General features: G+C 40.9%; 1 protein-coding gene across 1 annotated transcript in view; it reads left to right on the top strand.

Annotated features, from left to right (window-relative positions):
- The window catches only part of tnrc6c2 (trinucleotide repeat containing adaptor 6C2), a 61,286-nt gene extending 41,185 nt beyond the window's left edge, over nt 1-20,101 (top strand). Inside the window, exons 6-24 of the mRNA XM_037765405.1 lie at nt 327-441; nt 519-604; nt 1,262-1,428; nt 1,535-1,609; nt 1,875-1,932; nt 2,314-2,456; nt 2,781-2,930; nt 4,181-4,366; nt 4,794-4,913; nt 5,181-5,264; nt 5,808-6,090; nt 6,853-7,017; nt 8,083-8,274; nt 8,449-8,598; nt 8,838-8,954; nt 9,813-10,025; nt 11,112-11,185; nt 12,103-12,242; nt 12,921-20,101. Coding sequence (XP_037621333.1) covers nt 327-441; nt 519-604; nt 1,262-1,428; nt 1,535-1,609; nt 1,875-1,932; nt 2,314-2,456; nt 2,781-2,930; nt 4,181-4,366; nt 4,794-4,913; nt 5,181-5,264; nt 5,808-6,090; nt 6,853-7,017; nt 8,083-8,274; nt 8,449-8,598; nt 8,838-8,954; nt 9,813-10,025; nt 11,112-11,185; nt 12,103-12,242; nt 12,921-13,275 — 2,873 coding nt within the window. The 3' untranslated portion in view covers nt 13,276-20,101. The remainder of the gene's footprint in view (nt 1-326; nt 442-518; nt 605-1,261; nt 1,429-1,534; nt 1,610-1,874; nt 1,933-2,313; nt 2,457-2,780; nt 2,931-4,180; nt 4,367-4,793; nt 4,914-5,180; nt 5,265-5,807; nt 6,091-6,852; nt 7,018-8,082; nt 8,275-8,448; nt 8,599-8,837; nt 8,955-9,812; nt 10,026-11,111; nt 11,186-12,102; nt 12,243-12,920) is intronic.
- The last annotated feature ends 1,090 nt before the right edge of the window (nt 20,102-21,191 follow it).

Raw genomic sequence — 21,191 nt, forward strand, 5'->3', positions numbered from 1 at the left:
GTCTCCTCCTCCTACATAATCATACAAACACACCACCCGACGAGCCAGACTGAGCTGGTCAAGGGCCTGTTGCTGTCAGTATAGGGCTGGCTGAAAGGCTTCTATATATAGACTGCATGGCACTATCTCAACTGAAAAGCGTACTGTTCGATTTTCTTAATAACATGCCTCTACAGTGCTGTGGTTTTCAGTTGCTTGGTTTATCATAATATAGTTTTTGGTAAAAGAGTGTTAAAGATCTGACTTGTGCACGAGTACACTGCAGATTACAAGGTGTTTTCAGACGTCTTAAATGTAAACTCTTCTAATTCACCTCTTTCTTCCAGGTTGGGGAGAGCTTCCCAGTGCTCAACCCAAGTCGGAGCCTCCTTGGGGAGAGCCAGCAGCTCCAACAGCATCTGTGGACAATGGCACCTCTGCCTGGGGCAAGCCCACAGGGGAGTAGGAACATGGGCGGGAGACGGTGGCCATGGTGGCCATGGTGGCCATGGTGGCCACGGTGGCCACGGTGGCCACAGTGGTCACGGTGGCCATGGTGGCCACGAGCCCTCTGGACCCTATGGCAGGGCCAACGGACCCACAGGTTCTGCACCCTGCAAGCCAGGTAACACCCGCAGATGAACTATATTTACAGTCGTGCATTATGTCAAACATGGGGATGTGGGGACGAAGGACTATGGTACCATCTGTTATTGATTAAACTCATTACCACAGCAAACTGTGACACAGAACAGATTAGATATATTACATACTTTCAGATGAGCTGGGGTACAAGACAAATCCACACAATCTAGAAAATACCACACATTGTTATGGGATTTGAGATGTGGGTCGATTCCAGTGGTGCCACACCTTTTGTAAAATACAGATTGATGGTAACTCCTAGTATGTGTGCACTATCACACTTAATTTAAGGGAACAAAAACAGGAAGTTTCTTCAGACCTTTATCATTTGTGCCAATTCTGAAGGTTTTTGTCAGTGCTACTGGAGTGTTGCTGGGATTAAAGCAATTCCACGCCTCAGTAGGTTTTGGTTATTTGTGCTGTTGGTTTGAAATGTTGGAAATGGCAGAGGGAGATGTAGGGGGGAAAAAAATGCAGCATGTTAAATGGCAACAGTGGCACCAAGTGGTCAGGTTGAAAACTACCTGCTTCTCACCCTCTGAAATGGCTTGTGTGGCATGAAGGATGCGTCACAGATACTAAAACACAACCGTATGTTTATTTTTGTTATAATTATGTTATGTCATCGCTTTCTCAGGCCCCAAACCTATGCAAGATGGCTGGGGAAATGGAGGAGAGGAGATGGGCATGTCTACCAACCAATGGGACACTGAGGATGGGGACATGTGGAACAGCCCCACCTCCCAGGAGAGCAGCTCTTCTTGCAACTCTTGGGGCAATGGACCCAAGAAGGGCCCGAGCAAGGTCAGAGAACACACCTGACGCTTGACATAAATATACTGGCAGATGTTAAATGGTGGGGATTATTGTCATTTAAATGATAATTTAATATTTTTGCTTGTGTTGTCAGGGGAAGATGGGCAAGCCAGATGAAGCTTGGATCATGAACCGTCTCATCAAACAGCTCACTGACATGGGCTTTCCGGTAAGTTGTCACACTGACACGCTTTCTTTCAAGTTTTTTTTACCCAACTAGGCCAAAAATGTGCCAGCTTTTCAAAGTTCTACATTTTTTAAATTAAATACATGATCCCCTGCTGTGCAGTGTAGAAGCACATGAGGACAAACACAACCGATTAAGGGGTTGAAATAAACCATCCAATGATAAATACAGCCACTCAAGAAAACTGTTAAACATCCTGCAATTAAGCCATGGTCAGTGACAGGCTTATGTTGTCCATGTGTTACAGAGAGACCCTGCTGAGGAGGCTTTGAAGAGCAACAACATGAACCTTGACCAGGCCATGAGTAAGTTCACAACATATTTTTGTCCATGTGTGTGTTTTTCAAAATGCTACTATGAGATAGTTTTACTTAATGCAACAACACAAATATGTAGCCGTCTTACATTCAAGGAATTAAGATCGGAATTAAATTCTTTTGCCACATTTTCACTTCAATTCAACAGGGAATAATACCGTTAGTTAGTGTACTATTTAATCTCAGTAAATGCTGTCAAATACCAGCATAAGCAAAGTGTATACAGATATGAAAAAGGATATTTAAATGACATCACTGTAGATCAAATACATAAAAACTACAAAATGATCATTGCATTTTGTGACACGGTATATTTCTTTGTTTAGTCTTAGAATATAATAAATCGACCTTCCTCCTTTCTGCTCCCAGGCGCCCTGTTGGAGAAGAAGACGGACCTGGACAAGCGGGGCATGGGCATGTCTGATTACAGCAACGGCATGAACAAGCCCATGGTGTGTCGGCCCTCTGCACTCTCCAAAGACCCCTCCGACCGCAACTCCTTTCTTGACAAGGTCAGACAACTGACCAGCACATGAGACTTTTTCCAAACATCTGTTGGAAATGATGAGTAGAAAAAAAAAAAACTTAAATGCATCGCAGTACTTTTCTTTAATCTTTTGGGGCATTTGCCTTTTTTATTTTTACATTGCAACTCTTTTTATGTGCTGCAAAGAGAGGTTAATAGATCGTTATGACTTTCATTATCTCATCATTCCTATTGTCAGTACAAATTGTAATCCAATCTTCACTCACTTAATCATTCATGTTTGTAATGATTAATGCTTTATTCCGCTTTTATTCATCTGTTTATTCCATTTATTTTTGCTCTGGTCCAGGATGGTGTTCTGTCAGATGATGCCCCTCCATCACCGTTTCTGCCTTCCCCCAGCCTGAAGCTCCCCCTGGCCAACAGTAGCCTTCCTGGGCAGGGTCTGGGACAGGGCAACCCGGGGCTGGCCATGCAAAACTTGAACAACAGACAACAGGTAACACATTGAGCACACATAAGTTATACTACACACTGTCGCAGAACTGAAATTCAGTTGGGAAAAATAACAGAAACACTTGAGTGAAAACTACTTTTGTAAAGCATGTGCATAAAACATTGTTGAGATTGTGGGAATTTTGTGATAATATATAAAACAGCAATATTATGTTTAGTGGTTATTTCCTCTCTCTTTTAATGTATAGTAAAAAACAGAGTTTATATTTTCAAAATTGATAGCATAAAAATGCAAAATGCCCAAATTTGCACCAGCAATAGTGATACGCATCATTTGTGGTCCACAATTTAAGACAAAAAATGTAAACATTTGAGGACTTCAGTACATTTGAACAGCTGCTTTATTAACAGGGGAATATGCTGACAGATTGTGCAACCAAACCTTAGTCAGTGCAAAACATTTTGATCAACAGTCTGTGTTTATCACACTGCAAATGCAAAACCATCATTCTAAAAGGTAATGGCTCGTGCAGGATTTGATGCAGTGATGGCAACATCTGATACATTTAATTTGTTTTACTCACAGCTCTTTACCCATATGATCTCCCAAATCTCCACCTCTCTATTGCTCACTTATGTTTGTATGACCTTGCCTGAAGTGGCCATTGAAATCAGATAGTTATGCTCTATCAAATATCACCCCTAGAGGCAGTCATGGCCCAGAAAAACTACAGTTTGTCCTTGAAGCCCAAACAAAGGCAGTGTATGCAGCATGCACTGAATAGAAAGACCTCTTTAACGATATAGAATTGGAAATGTGGATGAAGCTGCCTTTTACAGGCTAGATGTTTTGGGCCATTTGATAAACGGTAAAATAGATAAAATAGTTACAATTCCATATTCTTTTTTGCTTTAGTGAACAAGGTGTAGTGTGAGGTTAGACCTTGGAGGAAAATGCTTTGAAAAATGTTTTTAGACATTGCTATGTGGGCTGGGAAATATAACCGACCTATGCTAGGCTTTTGAGTGCACTTTTGAGTTTTCTTTTTCATCAAATTCAAGTGCGCTCATTCATGTATTAAATGAACACATCAAATTCATGAAGACTTGACAGTTGGAAGTCTACTCTTGACCTTGCTGTTGAGGTATTCTGTAACCGTTTGGTGGAGAATACACACATTTTTTCTCATTTCAGTGGCTCAGCTCTTCAGTTTAGAAACGGCTTCAGTTATTTGATTTAAACGTGGAGCTTTTGAAGACGTTTCATTGTACTTTTATGATTCCTGCTTATAGATACCCAGTGGAATGTTTGGCAGTAGTGGAGCAGCACAAACCCGGGCCATGCAGCAGCAGCAGCAGCAGCAGCAGCAGCAGCAGCAGCAGCAGCAACAGCAGCAGCCTCCTCAGCCACCAGTGCCACCTCTCAGCTCCTCCCAGCCTAGTCTACGTGCTCAAGTGCCTCAGTTTCTCTCCCCTCAGGTAGCTATATACACACACATGATCATGTACATATTTAATGTGTAACATGGAGCTATATTGGTTCATAACACATACGAATTTGTTCTTTAGGGCTTGCCAGGTTAAATAAAGGATCAGAAGCCAAAACCGATATATATCATCGAATCATTTCAGCATCATAAAATTAAAATTAAAATATATTATGAAGGCTGGCACAAAACATCAGCACCAAGTTATTTTCTGGGAACCACACTACACCTGTTACAACCTCTTGGCTTTACAAAACTCCCCTAGCAGACCCCTTCTCCTCTCTTTTCCTCCTTGCATGCATGTAGCAGTGACTAGCTTTACCTTGCCAGAGGCTTCTTTTGGGCAGTTGTTGTGATTTGCAATGACTAACTTGTCATCTCTCCTTTCTGTCTCCCCATTCTTCCCTACGCCCCCCCAGGTCCAAGCACAGCTCTTGCAGTTTGCAGCAAAAAACATTGGTCTGAACCCTGCACTTTTAACCTCACCAATAAACCCTCAACAAATGACCCTCTTGTACCAACTTCAGCAACTGCAAATGGTGAGTTAGAGTCCCTCTTTTCCATCTGTATTAGCAGCTCAGCGTGTGTTTAGAGATCCGAGGCACAGAATGTGTGTTGTGGACTTTTATTTAAATGGAAAAGAGATGAATCCGGGCACACTTGAATTGTATTATTGAAAACACTTGGAATTAGTAGAGCTAAAATTGAAACGGTTGACCCCTCTCTCCTACTTTGTTGTATTTTTTTCTCCCTCTATTATTGTATCTTTTAATCATTGTGTTGTACTTTTAATTCCCTTCATTCAGGCGTACCAGCGTTTACAAATCCAGCAGCAGATGATGCAGGCGCAACGCAATGTTTCCGGCCCCATTAGACAACAAGAGCAGCAAGTGAGTCAACAAATGCATCATTACACAAATATTGTGATTGTCATGATACCAAAACAGCAACAGAGGAAAGGATCATGTGTTGTTACAACAGGAGTTACTCAAGCTTTAAGATAACGACATGGGAAAAGGTTACTTCTCGTTGATCATGAGCCAACAAGTTAGAGTTTGTTCTCCTTTTTAAAAATGTTGGTTCTTTTGTTCTATATTATCCTCAGACTGCTTCAAGATAGGGTCTGTTGAAAGAGGGGATGCTTTTGTAAACAAGTGCTTGCTTCACCCACTGTTTTTCTCCACTTTCCATACCATATCTCCTTCCACTTTGTCCAATACCTCCTCATCCTCTTATTTGCTCATCCTTTCCCTTCTAACCTCGATTGTCTCTGCTTCCTGTCCCCATTTTCCTCTCTATCTTTTCCTTATTTTTCCATTCATCTTGCTATTGCCACCACATAATTTGAATAATCTTCTTGTTTTCCTCCCCCGTCATGCTCAAACGTTCTGCTTATGACACATTGTTGTGACGCTGCTTCTCGTCTCTCCCAGGTTGCACGTACAATCACCAACATGCAGCAGCAGATCCAGCAGCACCAGCGTCAGCTGTACCAAGCGCTGCTGATGAAGCAGCAGCAACTTCCCTCTCATTCCTCCTCCTCTTCCTCCTCCTCCGCTGGTCTGCATCCCCCCGGTGGCCCCACCGGAGGCCATGGTTCCGGCAAATCAACCCTGGACTCCTACACAGGCCCACACCAGGCTCCGGGCCTATCCGACACACTGCACACCAAAGAGCCGCCGTCTTCGCCCAACGCCTACAGCACCTACCCTCTCTGTGAGTCTGGGATGGAGACAAAACAAATTGAAAATACTTGTTGACAATAGCAATTTTCCTCTGCAGCCCTTGAGGTAGCAACCTCTGTACTTATTCAATATAGTGTGGCCACCCACAAATCCTTCAGTGAATGCACCCAATTAAAAACATAATCAGTGTATAGTCATTTTTTCTTGAGAAATACATGCAGATTCACATTTAGGGCGTTCCATCTTGACATCAGACAACATATTAATGTTGATTATTTTTGTTTTGAGCTGTTTTACTAGATTTCTAATCTAATAATAGAATAATAATATGTAGTACTGACAGCTAGCGTTCTCAAATGGGTACTACAATCCAAATTTAAAACATTGGAGCCGTGGCCCGCCTGCTCCTCCAGTGTGATATATAGCAGTTAGTGTGTGTTAGCATCACGGCGTTAGCCTCTGGCCAGCAGCAGTTGTCAGAATCACTTCAGTGACTGTGTGTCTCAAATAGTCGCTGCCTTGATAACCCAGCTGCACACGGACCACAGAGAGATGTGTCGAGGCTTTTCAGGTCGTGTAGAATCTAACCTTAACGTTATCTCTGTTGATCCAGTCCGTTGGCTTGCTTCCATGGCTGCAGAAGGCTGTGTTTGTGTGCCAATTTATGATTTATTGCAGTAAATATATTACATATTGGTCCTGTAAATAGAAATCCTCCACCACTGACTTGACTGCCAGATTGTGCCACCAAACTTGACTTGACTGATATATCTCATTTTTCTTGTGTGTGCAGCTGGACTGAATCCAAACATGAATGTAAACTGCATGGAGGTTGGGGGTTTGTCCCTGAAGGAGCCCCCTCAGCCCCAATCCCGCCTGTCCCAGTGGACACACTCCAACTCCATGGACAGCCTCTCTGGCAACTCCTCAAACATGGAGAACAACCTCAATAAGCACGGTACGTCAAAGAAAAATATAGACAGGCATACCATTCACGCATGTACGTATAATACTGTATACATACAGTACTGTACAGTGAAGTAGTCAAGTAAAAATACACATGAAACCTCCTTTACTATATATAACAATACCAATAAATTCCCATGCCATCTTAAATAAATGTACGTTATTCTGTACAGTTCCCCCCTGCACACATGTTGTATTGTAAAGTACCACTAGGCAGCTAATATGTTGTACAATAGCAGCTATACTAATAGCTCTTTTGTGTACAGGAGAGAAGGAATGACTTTGATGTTAAAGTTTGGGTAACTTGATAACAGTAACTTTCTCAAGAGCTGTAAAACAGAATGAGTCGTGATCACAATCGATAATGTCAGCCTCCCGCCCAAACACATCTGAGCCTATCAGATATCTTTGCAGATATGGAACTTATCAACTGACACTAGCTTGTTGTCATAACACGTGAAGTGTTATCCGTGACTTTGTTGTTTTCACACATTCTGACTGAAAGCTCATCGTCAGCCTAGACAGAAGCTTTCAGTTTGTCGCTCCCTGATCGCTCAGGTGCATGACCAAATGTGGGAACCTTGACACCACATTTCTTTCAGCCAAGAAAATGGAAATGTAAAATCCTTGAATATAATATATACCATTCTCATATTTGAGCCAGTGTGGTACCACTGAAGTACATATTCATCATACAATGAACAGTGTTAACCACCTGCCAAAACACATTTGGCTTGCATATTGTTTTAAGATGAGAATCTAGCTAACACTAGCTTGTTGACTCCTACGCTTGCCATTTTAACGTTTGAGATATTATCAGCTCTGGAAATTCCACACATTCTGACTTCAAAGTGATGCTGATATAAAAATCTGCCTCCCATGTGTTATGGAAAGAGGTATTGATATAGATAACTTATTGTAGACATCACACCAATTACATGTTATTCTGAAAAGGCCTTCAATGTGAATATTTTTTGAGTATTTTCATATATTATGTCCTCATTATGAAGTAAAACCAAGTTAAATTGAATCTCTTATTTGTCTTTGCATGTACTAGGTGCCATATCTGCTGCCTCTAACCTGGGCCCCCCTGGGAAGCCCCCCCATCTGGAGGACTCATACAGCCCTTACAATCTAATGTCCAGCTCTGAGTCCCCCACCAGCCCCATGGTGTCTCAAGACAGCTGGGGCCAGGGCAAGAGCCCTAATGAAAAGATCTCCAATGGGACCAACATCAACTGGCCCCCAGGTGAGGACAAGATGCAAATAAATATCCACTAAAACCCGTACACATCCACAGTCAACCCACACAGGTGTTTCATTTATGTTTTACTCTTCTCAAGACTCAGGCTATGTTTTAAATCACACACTAACATACATGCTTTCAAAACCCTGAATTAAGCACTTTATTTTGCTCCATTAGAGTTCTGCCCAGGTGTGCCATGGAAGGGCCTTCAGAACATCGACCCTGAGAATGACCCCAACATGACCCCTGGCAGCGTCCCCAGCGGTCCCACCATCAACACCAACATCCACGACGTCAATCGATACCTGCTGCGGGACAGGAATGGAGGTACGAACAGAAGCCACGCCACAAATATTTATTAAAGACAACCAGTAATCCTAAAGCAAAAACATGCTGTGTAAAGTGAATCCTATGTAAATGAATAATTACTTCACTTACACATGCTGACACTATCTCTACTACACCACAGGCCCCACTAGCATGTGCTTGTACTGATGCATACATGATTGTTTGTTTTTTCTCTCTCTGTCTCTGGTCACAACACTGTTACCTCTACGACCACATAGCCACTTCCCCAGCTCCGCCACTACAGAATGGCTCTCTGCCTCCAACCAGCAGTGACTGGCCAGTCAGTGGCTACTCTAGCTCTTTCAGTCTGTCGTCCTCTGATGGAGACAGCTCAGGTACACATCCAGAGTATCTTCCCTCCATGTGTGGACCTGCCAAAAACCCCTCTCCTCATCCATATGAGAGCCCTGATACAACTCTGTGTTTGGCTCCCTACTTATCCTAAACCTTACCCAACCTCTGACCCGTGTTTATGACCCTTCTTTTACTCCAAGTCACACCTAAACTTGTGCCCTCAGTGCCTTTAGACAACACCTTTACCGATACTAAGACAGCAACTTCACCTAAACCGTGACCTTTAACCATCTGTGCTTCTTTGACCTAACCCACAAAAAAACAAGCCTCACCCCAGCCCATTGTGACATCAGTACACACCCTGCGTTTGTTTGTGTGTGTGTGTGTGTGGGTGTGGGTGTGTTTTTGTGTGCTTTGACATAAAAAAAAAAAAAGAATCACAAAGAATTCAGCTCTCTACTTTGTGAATGTCATTTGAGATGTGATTCTTTGAATATACTGTTTTAAGACAATTTTTTTTGTTTTTGCATTTACACAAATTTTGAAGGAAGACAGAAATTTCACATAAGTCCAGGAAAGCGGTACTTGAAACTGAGAAATATAGTTTCTCAGTTTAATTTCTACTTTCACTTCCGCAAGCGTTTGTGTCTGATTTGTATGATTTGAATGCACTTTTACAGCAGAAAGATTTCTTATAACTTTTTATCTTTTAAAAAAAATATTTGGTGAATTTAATTACATTAAGGAAACATCAAGACCCACTGAAGCCATCGTTGGCATTAGCTGAACCAGGAACATAAATGTTGGCAGCCTGTAACAGACTTATAGCTGTAACGTCACATCTGTCTTTTGTTACTGATTTTCTGTCCTCTATCTCCCCTCCCTCTCTCCATGTGAAGGTAAACTGTCTGACATGAAGTCCACCTGGTCTCCAGGGCCCATCTCCCAGAGCCAAGCCTCCCTGTCCCATGAACTGTGGAAAGTCCCTCAGCAACGCAGCAACGTAGCCCCTTCCCGGCCCCCGCCAGGCCTCACCAACAACAAGCCCTCTTCCACCTGGGGTGGCAACTCCCTGGGCCTGGCCCAAGGCTGGAGCGGCTCCTACACATCTGGTGAGCCTCTAAACTACAACGCACTCATTTCATTTCTATTAGCAGCCCCTAATGGAGCGGATGTGAATCTATCTGTCACAAACTCAAGCACCGTTCCTCCAGACTTTTCAACAAACCTGCAATTTCGACTGCATTTCAAAGCACAATATTTAAAAAAAGAAAACATTTAGCATCTTTTTAAGTTGGTTGGACGTATACATTCTATACATGGGAAACACTACTAAGTCTATTAACACTTCTGAGTCTCAGGTTTCACTTTGAGGTATTCATTACCAGGACTAGATCTCTTTAAAAGGTCTTAACATCATTACAATAAGTCCATTAACTTGGAAAGAAGCAAACATGTAGCTGAGAAGACTTTATCTTAGATTGTAGAATTAAGTCATTTACAAAATCTGTTATCTACATTGAGTTTCAACATAATTTTGATTTGAAGACACCTTTCCCCAAAGTGAAATCAACACATATCAATATCTGTGATGTATTTCACACCCTGCAAAACACAGACGTGACCGAAGATGTGTAGGTGTGCCGAAGTTCGCAGCTGCGACTGTGCACTGACACCACTCGCTATATAAAGGCTGGGTGAACACACCCTGCTAAACTGACATCTTGAGGTTTACCGGCTCTGTGAGAAACCTCAGTTAAACATCATACATGTGACCTTGTTTTGACATGACACGTCTAAGTTGATACAGGTTGAAGAGGAAACTACTTGTAGTAGTGTAGACCAGATTCATGTGTGTGGAAGTAGATAACAGTTGGAGGAATGTGTGTTCTGTCTGACCTCGAGCCCCTCTTGAAAAAGCATCACGGGGGCTGAAAAAAAAATCAACACAAATGATTTTACAGGAAATTAGTTTGAACAGTTTCCCTTTTAGACTTCTTTTATAACGGCACTGTCCCTTGAAATGTATTTGTCACATACTCCCTTTGTCTTCACATTTGCCTGTTATATATATATTGTATATAAATTGCAGAGAAACTAATGCACCGACAACATTTTATCATGACAAACTCTGCAGCTCTGCTACTTTTTCTTCTTACACTTAATACTTAATATTATATTTTACCTTTCTGTCGCAGAGGGAACCACCTGGAGTACTGACAGCTCCAACAGGACCAGCAGCTGGCTGGTGCTGAGGAATCTCACCCCACAAGTACGTACTCTGTGCTGCTAATTCTTGCTAAATTGAAGCCACAGTGTATTATGAGTAAAAAACTAGCATGTAAATATTAGGAATTCAAAGCGAGATCTGATCATGGATCATTGTCATGTCTCAAACAACTCATCTGATAGATTAGGGAGTAGGATACTCAAAATGTAATAAATATGATTCTGTGCTTTTAGTTTGCCATTCTAGCAAATGTGGTACAAAACACTTTAGATGGAGAAATAATAATAATATTAAAAAAACATTCTTAGGCAGATGAAATATCAGCCTAACAATCCCCCTTTTGGGGGATAGAAAACCAAAAACCAAAGATCCCATAGACTTCAATGCAATTTGACAAGTTTGTATGTATTCATCTAATGTTATACAAACGTTTGTTTTATACACAATAATTATTTTTTGCGTTCTTGCCTGAACCTGAGCATTTCACGATAACTTAATAAATTAAGGTTGATCACCGCCATGTCCTTCAGTTTTACCCCGTACATCTATACATATTTGGGGACAAAGCGGAACAAAGCATTTTTTGATTTATTGTTGGTGCAACTAACTACACAGATACTCATCAGCATAGCGTTATTACCGGTTTGTTTAAAGTAGAAGTTTAGAGACATGTTTCAACTTCTTGTCTTTACGCTGTTACCGTGTATGAGGGACACAGGATTGTTTTCCCCTGAAATGATGCATGATCATGTGAGCCTTCTCTGGATGACTTATTGCCGGTTTGACGTATACTCAAAAAAAAAAAGACAAAAAAGAAAGAAAAACTACAAGAAATAGAGCGTGGGCAGCGAGTAAGGGAAATAAACAGTGACTGAATATGCAGTGTAATATCGATGAATAAACTCAGATATCAGCTGTAACTTAAATTTTTTGCATTTTTGTTTTCTATTGTGCTCCAGATTGATGGTTCGACTCTGCGGACCCTGTGCATGCAGCACGGCCCCCTGATCACATTCCACCTCAACCTGACCCAGGGGAACGCTGTGGTGCGCTACAGCTCCAAGGACGAGGCCGCAAAGGCCCAGAAGTCTCTGCACATGTAAGCCTCAACTAAGTCTCTCACATCAGCTTTAGCAAATTGAAATTAAGGAAACGTTCACCCTTTCTTTCTCAACTTCTGCTGCCCTTTTTTTTATTAAAGTGAAACAGCTATTACAGAGAAAGAAAATGGGGAACACCTCGGGAAAACCTAATGTTCGTGGTTTCTTATTGGTGTTTTCCCATGCTGAGAACAGTTCAGCTTTTTGAATGAGTGTAGATAATGTTATTTTCGTATCCGGGCAGTCACATGGAAGAGGAGGTGGTTAGTCACGCTGTAGTCAGCTGTGTTATAATGTTACAGTGGTTATCGTCATAAAGTGAAACGGGAGGAAACCCCACCGCAGAGCCAGTCTGGGGGCACGTGATTTATCTGTAGATGTCTTGGGTTTGTCCCTAATTTTGCTTTGCTAATAGTGGCAGCCACTGCAGCTGGTTGTCATGGAAACAAAATGCAAGATGTGTGACCCACTTTTCATTATCAGCAGCAGGAATGTGGTTATGGCAGGATACAAAAAAAGCATAATAGTGTGGTAAAAACCCCCCAAAAAGTACCACTTGGTTAAAAAGTATGTCAGCAATATGCTGTCCCCTTTTTTCTTACATAACATGAAAAGTTCCTTATTTCCGGTAGAATTATCATTGTAAGACTAATGATTTCCTCCTCTTCTCCTGTAAGGTGTGTGCTTGGAAACACCACCATCCTGGCGGAGTTTGCCGGCGAGGAGGAGGTGAACCGCTTCTTTGCACAAGGTCAGTCGCTGGGGGCTAACACCACTAGCTGGCAGGCCAACCAGGGATCCAATCAAAACCGGATGGGCGGGGCAGCACAGTCCCACTCCCACTCCCTCGGCCAGTGGAGCAGCGGTGGCGGCGGAGGCAAGCCGAGTGGAGGCGACCTGCTGTGGGGCGGCGTGCCCCAGTACTCCAGCCTGTGGGGACCGCCGAGCGGAGAGGACGCCCGTGTGATCGGGAGCCCCACCCCCATTAACACCCTGCTGCCTGGAGATCTGCTGAGTGGGGAGTCCATGTAGGATGATGCCACGATACACTAACCAACCAACCCACCTTTCACCATGTCAAGTAAGCCATCGGTGGAAGGTGGAGTGAAAAAAAAAAATACAAAACGAAAAAAAAAAAAATTCAATATGAACAGGAGCAAAACCCAAGCAAATCATGTGGCGATAATCAGTATCAATTTGAACTGTTTTGAACTGTGAATAGTGAATCAGAAGGCTGGAGTCTACCACACAGACTGCAGACTCCAGTCCCTCGGATTCGCTTTTGTCCTTTTTTTGTTCGGTTTACGTTTTTTTGGGGGGAAAAAAGCTTTTTCTCTCCTTTTGGTATTTTTGAAATGCGTCGTATAAAAACAAACTGAAATGAGACACAACACAAAGAAACCTTTTAAGTGTTTTTAGTTTTTCCATTAAGTATACATGACATTCTGTGTGAAGTGTTTTTAGGAGAAGCAATCAAAGCTGCCATCTGAGACTTTCCTTTACCCTCCCAAAAAAAGAAAATCATCCCAAAATAAGACTTAAAACGACCATTCCCAGCATGTTCATGGCCAATGATGTGGTTCAAAGACCTTTACTAGTTATGTTAACGTTTGTTTCTCAGCACTAATATTAGCCTTAAGTGCTCTCTGGCCCAGGTCCTTCCCAAGCCGCCTTTTTTAGTTTGTTTTGTAACTGAAGAAAAAGCTGAAATCTTGCACACTTTCACCTCTGAGCCAGCAAGTGGTACAGGACATGACTGGTGACCAACTCTGTCACTGGGCAGTAAGAAGGCCTGGCCGCGTGACTGGCCCTACCAATCATCAGCTTAATTATTTTGATTTGTATTCTCAGAGGGATTGACACAGCTGTTAAATGTTCTTTTTTTTGTAGGTCTAGACCCAAGCGCATTTTTTGATATCTATCACAACATATAAGCTGAGAGAAGATTATTTGTCAACCTCGCTGCGTGTCTCCGTTTCCGTACATGTCGATGTATGTCCGGTGGCACCTAATCATTGACGTCTGCAAGCCCAGATCCTTCTGGTCACCTTCAACCCAGTCGCTTTACTGGGGCTTTGTTGAATTTTCTATTGTCCGATTTGTTATGAAGCCCAGCGGTCTGTATGGTCAGCCAGTTCTCGGAGGAAAAAAAAAGAACACAATTTCACCTTCATGTGACAGTTACATTGTGCAATATACACCATAGACCTTTCTTCCGTCCATACTTTATGTCCAACGGAGCTGGTTTCTCTTTTGTTTTTGTTTTTAATTGTTGCTGAATGCAGCAAAAAAGACTTTGGAACTTCACAAACCTTTTCAAAACTTGGATTCCCTCCAGGCCTCCAATCCCCCTGAAAACTGTTGGGAAAACTCTGCAAAGAGGAAGAAGAAGCTGTTGAACTGTGCATGCAGCAAACTGTACTAAAGAGTGACACAATAATGCACACTTCCTCTCTGCGTGCCACAGCCACACCCAACAGAGACTGAATCCACAGGGGGATTGGATGGTTCTGGGTATCTGGCACAATACCAAATAAGAGGGGTTTCTCCTAATGCAGTAGACCTACGAGTGTTCCTTCCGTTTGGTACTGTACAAACAGAAGAGACTTAAGACTTTTATAAATTCAAAGGGTTTTATCATAGCACTTATGAAGAGCAAATCGCTTCAACTGCAATCCAATAAATCAAAAAAGGAGCAGCATGAACATTGAAAACAACGGAAAACATACTGCTCTTTTATGTACTATATCTATTCCTTGGAAAACGTGTCTGGAGTTGTTCCTCTGGTAGCAGGATGAAGGGAAAACTGAAAGTACCATTGGACTTTGGGGGAAAAACTGCAGTCTTTTTTTTCCTCCCTTCTTTGAACAATATCAAAGTGAATATCACTGTTACTCCAAATGTTTAGCCTTGTTCTGTTTGGAGGCACTAGACTTGCAACGTCAGCCGTCTCTGACACCCGCTGGCCAGTCAGTCAGTGGGTGAGTCGGAGTGGGGTGGGGAGGGGGAGTGTCCACTGAGTGCCTCTCTGCTGTGGTCCTCCGGGTGTCAAGTGGCAGCCCCCACAGCGCAGCACTTCCTCCTGGGCTCCACTTGACCCTCCCTCAGTCTGGCAAGAAATGCAGCTCCTCCAAGACCGGCCAATCACGGCTCTCCGCCACACACGGCATCTCCAACGGGGGGGCCCGCCACCACTCGACCCCGCTGTCGTCCTGCCCTCTCCCCCATCTCTCAGTTCTTTGACACAAAGATCACTTTAGCTGGAAGATGTAATAGTCATATTTCTGGAATTTTTGCCAGTGTACTTTTTATTTTTTTGGAAAAAGATCATTTTGACTTTATTTTTTTCAATGTGTTATATTGTTATTTTTGTCTACATGCAGTGGTCTACAAAATACTGACTGCTGAACTAGCCCTTCACTGTTCATATGCAGATACACTTTGGTCAGAGGTGCCTCTGTATGTTCATCCTGTGTATTGAATGCAAAACGAGGATCAATACTACAGAGCGTTATTGATTGTCTATTTGTTTTTAACTGATCATGCTTTTGTGTTTGACAGTATTCTGTAGTACTTCCAGGTAGTATCTTGAGATGTGTAAAAATAGGGTGTCTCAGACGAGGGGTGTGGGTGATTGTTGCTCCAAGCTGCTCCGCCTGCCCGCAGGCTGTCCCCCCTTGCCCTTTGCCTAGCTGCTACGCTATGACCTCCTCTCCTTCTCCACCTCAACCAGACCCAGTAGCCCTCCCCTGACCAGGCACCAACAGGCCCTCCTATCTGTTTCTATGCAAAAGACTAGAGGCTGGGGCCCTTTACAGCACGCCAAACCGGACTCGGGGAATGAGCACTCCTCCCAGAGCTTGGCAAACCCTAACACTCGTCCCTCGTGCACTTCTGTCAGCACTTCAGAAGGCCCGCGGTTTCTGTAAAGTCAGGCTAAGCCACCAGAACACTGTCGTATACTAAAGTCCGAACACTTTATCAAAGGTCGGCCTTTTTGCTCTGCGCTGAAGACACTCCTGTCCAGCTTGATCTCAGGGTAGGGGAGTAGATTATACCAAGTATGAGATGCAGCTCTCCGTGTCTGTCCTTTCTACTGTGAGAGCAAAGTCTTAAATTAAAAGGCCATCTGCGCAACAATATGTACGGACCTCATGCCTCGAACTTAATCCTAATTGGAAGGGAAAAGGCTTGTATTGAATCCTTTTCTCAAAAGGTGGCCTATCGTTACTGTTTCGGGGCCCATTATTGCGTGTAAAAGTTGCCAACGTAATGTGCCAACATAAATTTTGCTGTGTCATACTGTATCTTCATAGAGAGCACTTCTGTTCCCTGTTTGGAGGAGCTTTGATAACCTTTGCAGAGGGTGCAGCGGGGGACAGGAGGGATCAAACAAATGGGCGGCAGCATCACACCCTTAAATGACTGAGATTTTTTTTTTTTTTTTTTATGCTTTTGTGGGTAATGCCCCATGCTAAGGAGAAAATCTTTACTCAGTTGGGGGTTCCAGTTTGCTACAGTGCACAGTTGATGATGGGTAATCCCGGGTACATATTTTTTTAAAACCAAAAATGAAATCGCATTTTAACGTCATTTTTATGAAGTTTGACATAAAAATCTTAAAAATGCTAAAAAATCTAAGTGAAAAAAAAAAGAAGATCTATAATATGTTAAAGCTCTGCACTTCTAGCTGAAACGTCTCCGGTCATCAGCCTCTACTACCACCATCTAAAGGAGTAGACTGGTGGCCGGGGTGCCTTTTTGTGGATGCTGTATTTATCTCGTTTTTATGTTTGTGTCCTGCTCAAAGCAGGTCCACTGAACTGTACATTTCCACAGACCCAGATGGCTTGGGCCCACTGTATCAGCCTCACTCTCCTCGCTCTGCATCAGCAGGAGGGGAGGGGCACATTTCAAGAGGTACAAAAGTCTTAAACATTTAAAAAAAATAAAAATAAAAAAAGTTAAAAAATCTAAAAAAAAATAAAAATAAACAAGAAAACGGGAAAAGGCTACCTTTCAGGACTTGCAGTCCTGCAGCACACAAGCAAAAATCACTATTGCCTGTTTCTGTAACTGCCTTGATCCAAGCTCAGACAGACCCAATAGCCGAGGACCTCCCAGCATCCTGTACTAACTGGAGAACCCTGACAGTGAAGGGGGTTTCCCATGCTGCACCAGCATCGAGAGGTTCTCCTCTCTACAGCTCTGTTCTAGATAACAGTATATATGTATACACTACATATATATACATATATACTGTGAGTTCGGTGTGTGGTATCACCTCTTCAGACTTCTTGGATCGTAACCTCTGAAACTTTTCATTTTTGTTTGAAAGGTCTTGGTTTAATACAACTGAAAAATGAGCAATATGTATTTTCCCCGCAAATAAGTGATACGAAGGAAAGAATTTGGGTCGGGTGTAAACTGATACTTGATTGATTGAAAGCTACGTCTTTCTTATATGGAGTTGGATATGCACGTTCTGGTTTTGATGACATATTACAGTACTTTGAAGTGCTTGTACTGTATATATGTGTATTTGTTTGTTAATTAACCTGTCTAAAAGCCCAACCCAACCAGTCGATAAAAAAAAGAAATCACAAACATATCAAAACAAGACAAAATATTGAACTCAAATACTTGAATCATAGAGCGCCAATAATGTAATGTGAAGTCAGTAATTCTCTTTTGTTCTCTCCATCTGACAGGTACACTTAGGGGCTTTTAGAGAATATTAAAAATGTATTGCATTAAGTTACAAATACAAAGTCTTTGAGGAAAAAAAATGCAAAAGTCATCTTAGATGTGTGCTTGAAAGTCAGATGTTTGTATGAATGTGTGCGCAAGAAACTGTGTGTACCGGGCACATGGCCTGCTGTTATGTTCCACTCAGTATGTTATATTTTGTGTCTGTTTTTATCTTCTTTTTTTTTTTTTTTTGTTCTGTCAAAAGTTATTCTGATAGACATTGTTATTATCTTCTAACGTTGCACTGAGTGTCTTCTACCCCTCACTCAGCTAATCGTAGATAAACGAGTTTAAGTACGGAGGGGAGATGGTGACAATTCATGTGTACATGTTTACTCAAGGACTTAATGGATTTTTTTCATTCTATCTGTAAAAAGTTTATCTACCTTATAGTGGCTTTTATTGTGGAATAATCCAATACAAGGATTATCATTGAGTATTGCACCATTTTGTTCCGATTATACAAAAAAAAATGAAGAAAAAAACCCTAAAAATGAAAAAACTACAAAAAAAAAAACTACAAAACAAAAAAAGGGGAAAAAACAAAGAACTGTGGCCATAGATAGCTGTAGAAGGACTAGTAATCCCTATGTTAACTTCATGGAGAAATGGAAAGGGATAAAGTGTGGGAGGTGAGTTTGTTACAAGACTCATTTCAGAGGTGCCTATCTTTTCTGTTTGTTTGTTTTTTGCAAAAGCCACCTGCCGTTTACAAGCATTTCATTTGTCTGAAGTTCAAGGAAATAGGAATTTATAACAGGAATGTTGTAAAAAAAAAAAAAAAAAAAGACTAATTTCATCTTCCATCAAATATGGACATGGAAATCTTGCAAAATGAAGATTTATGCTACTTTAAGAACTCTGGGATTGATCAGTGTTGTGTCATTTCAATTTTTAAGTTCTCTTTCAGTGTCGACAGACTATCTCTGTATGTATTGAGTTGTGATTTTATGTTTCCTGTAAGCGACGCAGTTTGCTCACTATCTTGCACACTCAAAAGATGTGGATTTTGTCTCAGGAAGGCCAGGGTTCCAGATACCAACTCCATCATTTCTAGGTTTAATGTTTGTGTGAAAAAAAAAAAAAAAGCAACTGAAAACAATTAAACTCCAAGCAAGCACTGAAGGTCATGAGTTTAACAGAATATAGAGAGTACCATTGTTTCTTTAAAGCAACAACAAAAAAAAGTTTGTAGCAAGTTATATATTTACCAAATAAGACTGAGAATCAACTTTGAAAAAAGTGCTTTACATGTGAAATCTATGTAGAATTGCTTTACATTTAAACTGATCAATGGTTTGATTGTCAAAAAGACAGTGACAGAAAAATGCATTTGTATGTTTTGACTTTAAAGTTTCCATCCTGTAGTCCAGGAGCATTGTGCAAGAAGTTTTTTTTTTTAGTTTGTTTTTAATCATCTCTCCTGTCTGTTAACATGTCTGTTCCTGTGACATGTATTTCAATAGTTGAGAGATTTCTTAACATGTAACAGATGGTTTTCAGAGGCAGGTTTGAAGTGGAGCTGGTTTTTAAAGGATCATGATCTATGCACAAGTGGGAGGGAAGAGTCCAAACCCAGCTGCTGTACTGCGGGCGTTTGTCGACTCAGACTCTGGGGTTCAGGGTTTGATGTAGGGTTGTTCTTGTTTTGTCTCTTGCTCAAATTTCCTCCACTCTACTTCCCCCTTCCCTCCTCCTCCTCCTCCTCATTATCATCGTCATCTAATGTTTTAGCAAAACTTTACATTGCGTCGCCATGCTGTGTAATCCTTAACCAATGAGCGCTTATCCTTCTGCTAAAGCACTGTGGGTTGTACTGAGAAAAAAAAAGCCCATGACTTTTAAAGCTGTCAGTTTTTTAAAGGGAAGGAGGGTGGGTGGGGGAATGGGGGTACTTTGCCTTTGCCTTTTCTCTTTACTTTGAAAAAAAAAAAACATTAAGGAAAAATGTCTGTAACTGAAATACAAAGTTGTGGCTTTTAATGTTGTTCTTTTTTCTCCTCATAGAATGTGATTGTTAAGGACATGCACCGGAAAAAATGTTTCCATGGATTATGGAGCTTCTTTCGGACTATATTAATAAATTACAAATTTTCTTGGCTGTTAATAGGGGTCTCGTCCCTTTTTTTAAAAAAATGGTTTCCTAGTTTCACCTATGATTCAGAGTCATTTTATTATTTTAATGCATACTGTATAAGTGCAGTAGAGAGGTAAAAGTGAATATTTAACTATTTATTAGGGGTGCGAGATATGACGGATGATATGGTATATACTGTATGGTATAACAATTCATAGTATGTCATAAAAAGTAAAAAAAAAAAGTCATAGTATAGTATTTAAAAAAACTCAGTGTACATTAGCTTTTTATGACTTCTTTTTGACATACTGTATTATGTCAGAAAAAAAGTCAGAAAAGAAAAATCACAATATGGTATGTCATAAAAGGAGTCACAGTATAACAACAACTTCATAGAAGAATGTCAAAGTGTACTATGCCTTAAAAATGTATTGAAAACATCCTAGTAGGCTATAGTAGTTCCTAAAAAAAGTCATATTAACATACATATGATTACTTATATTACTGTAAAAAAGTAATAGTATAGTATGTCAATAAAATTCGCAAACAAATCATAGTATGTCGAAAAATGTCGTAGTCATAATATAGTATGTCAAAATAAAGTCATGAAAAAGTCCTAGTATAGTATGTCAAAAAAAAATTAAATATAGTATGTCTACTGACTTTTTCGACATGCTATATTGTGACGTTTTTGATATACTATATTGTAAAAAAGTCATAGTATGGTACATCATAAAAGAAGAAAATCACAATATGGTATGTCATTAAAAAGTCATGGTATAGTATGTCATAAAAGAATGTGATATTGTACTATGCCATAAAAATGTAATTAAAAAAAACATAGTAGGCTATATGGTATGTCGTAATATCTGTCATATTGTATGCTATAAAAATATCATTAAAAAGTTGTAGTATATAAAAAGGTAATTTAAAAAGACATTGTATAGAATGTCGAAAAAAGTCAAAAATTCATATTATAGTGTCATAAAAAGTAAAAAAAAAAAAAAAAAGTCAGTATATCGAATACAATATATATACAATGACATTTTTTCGATATACTATACTGTGGCTTTATGACTTTTTATGATGAACTATAATATGACTTTTTTTACATAGTTTA

This window comes from Sebastes umbrosus, chromosome 3 (genome assembly GCF_015220745.1).
Source record: "Sebastes umbrosus isolate fSebUmb1 chromosome 3, fSebUmb1.pri, whole genome shotgun sequence".
NCBI lineage: Eukaryota > Metazoa > Chordata > Actinopteri > Perciformes > Sebastidae > Sebastes > Sebastes umbrosus.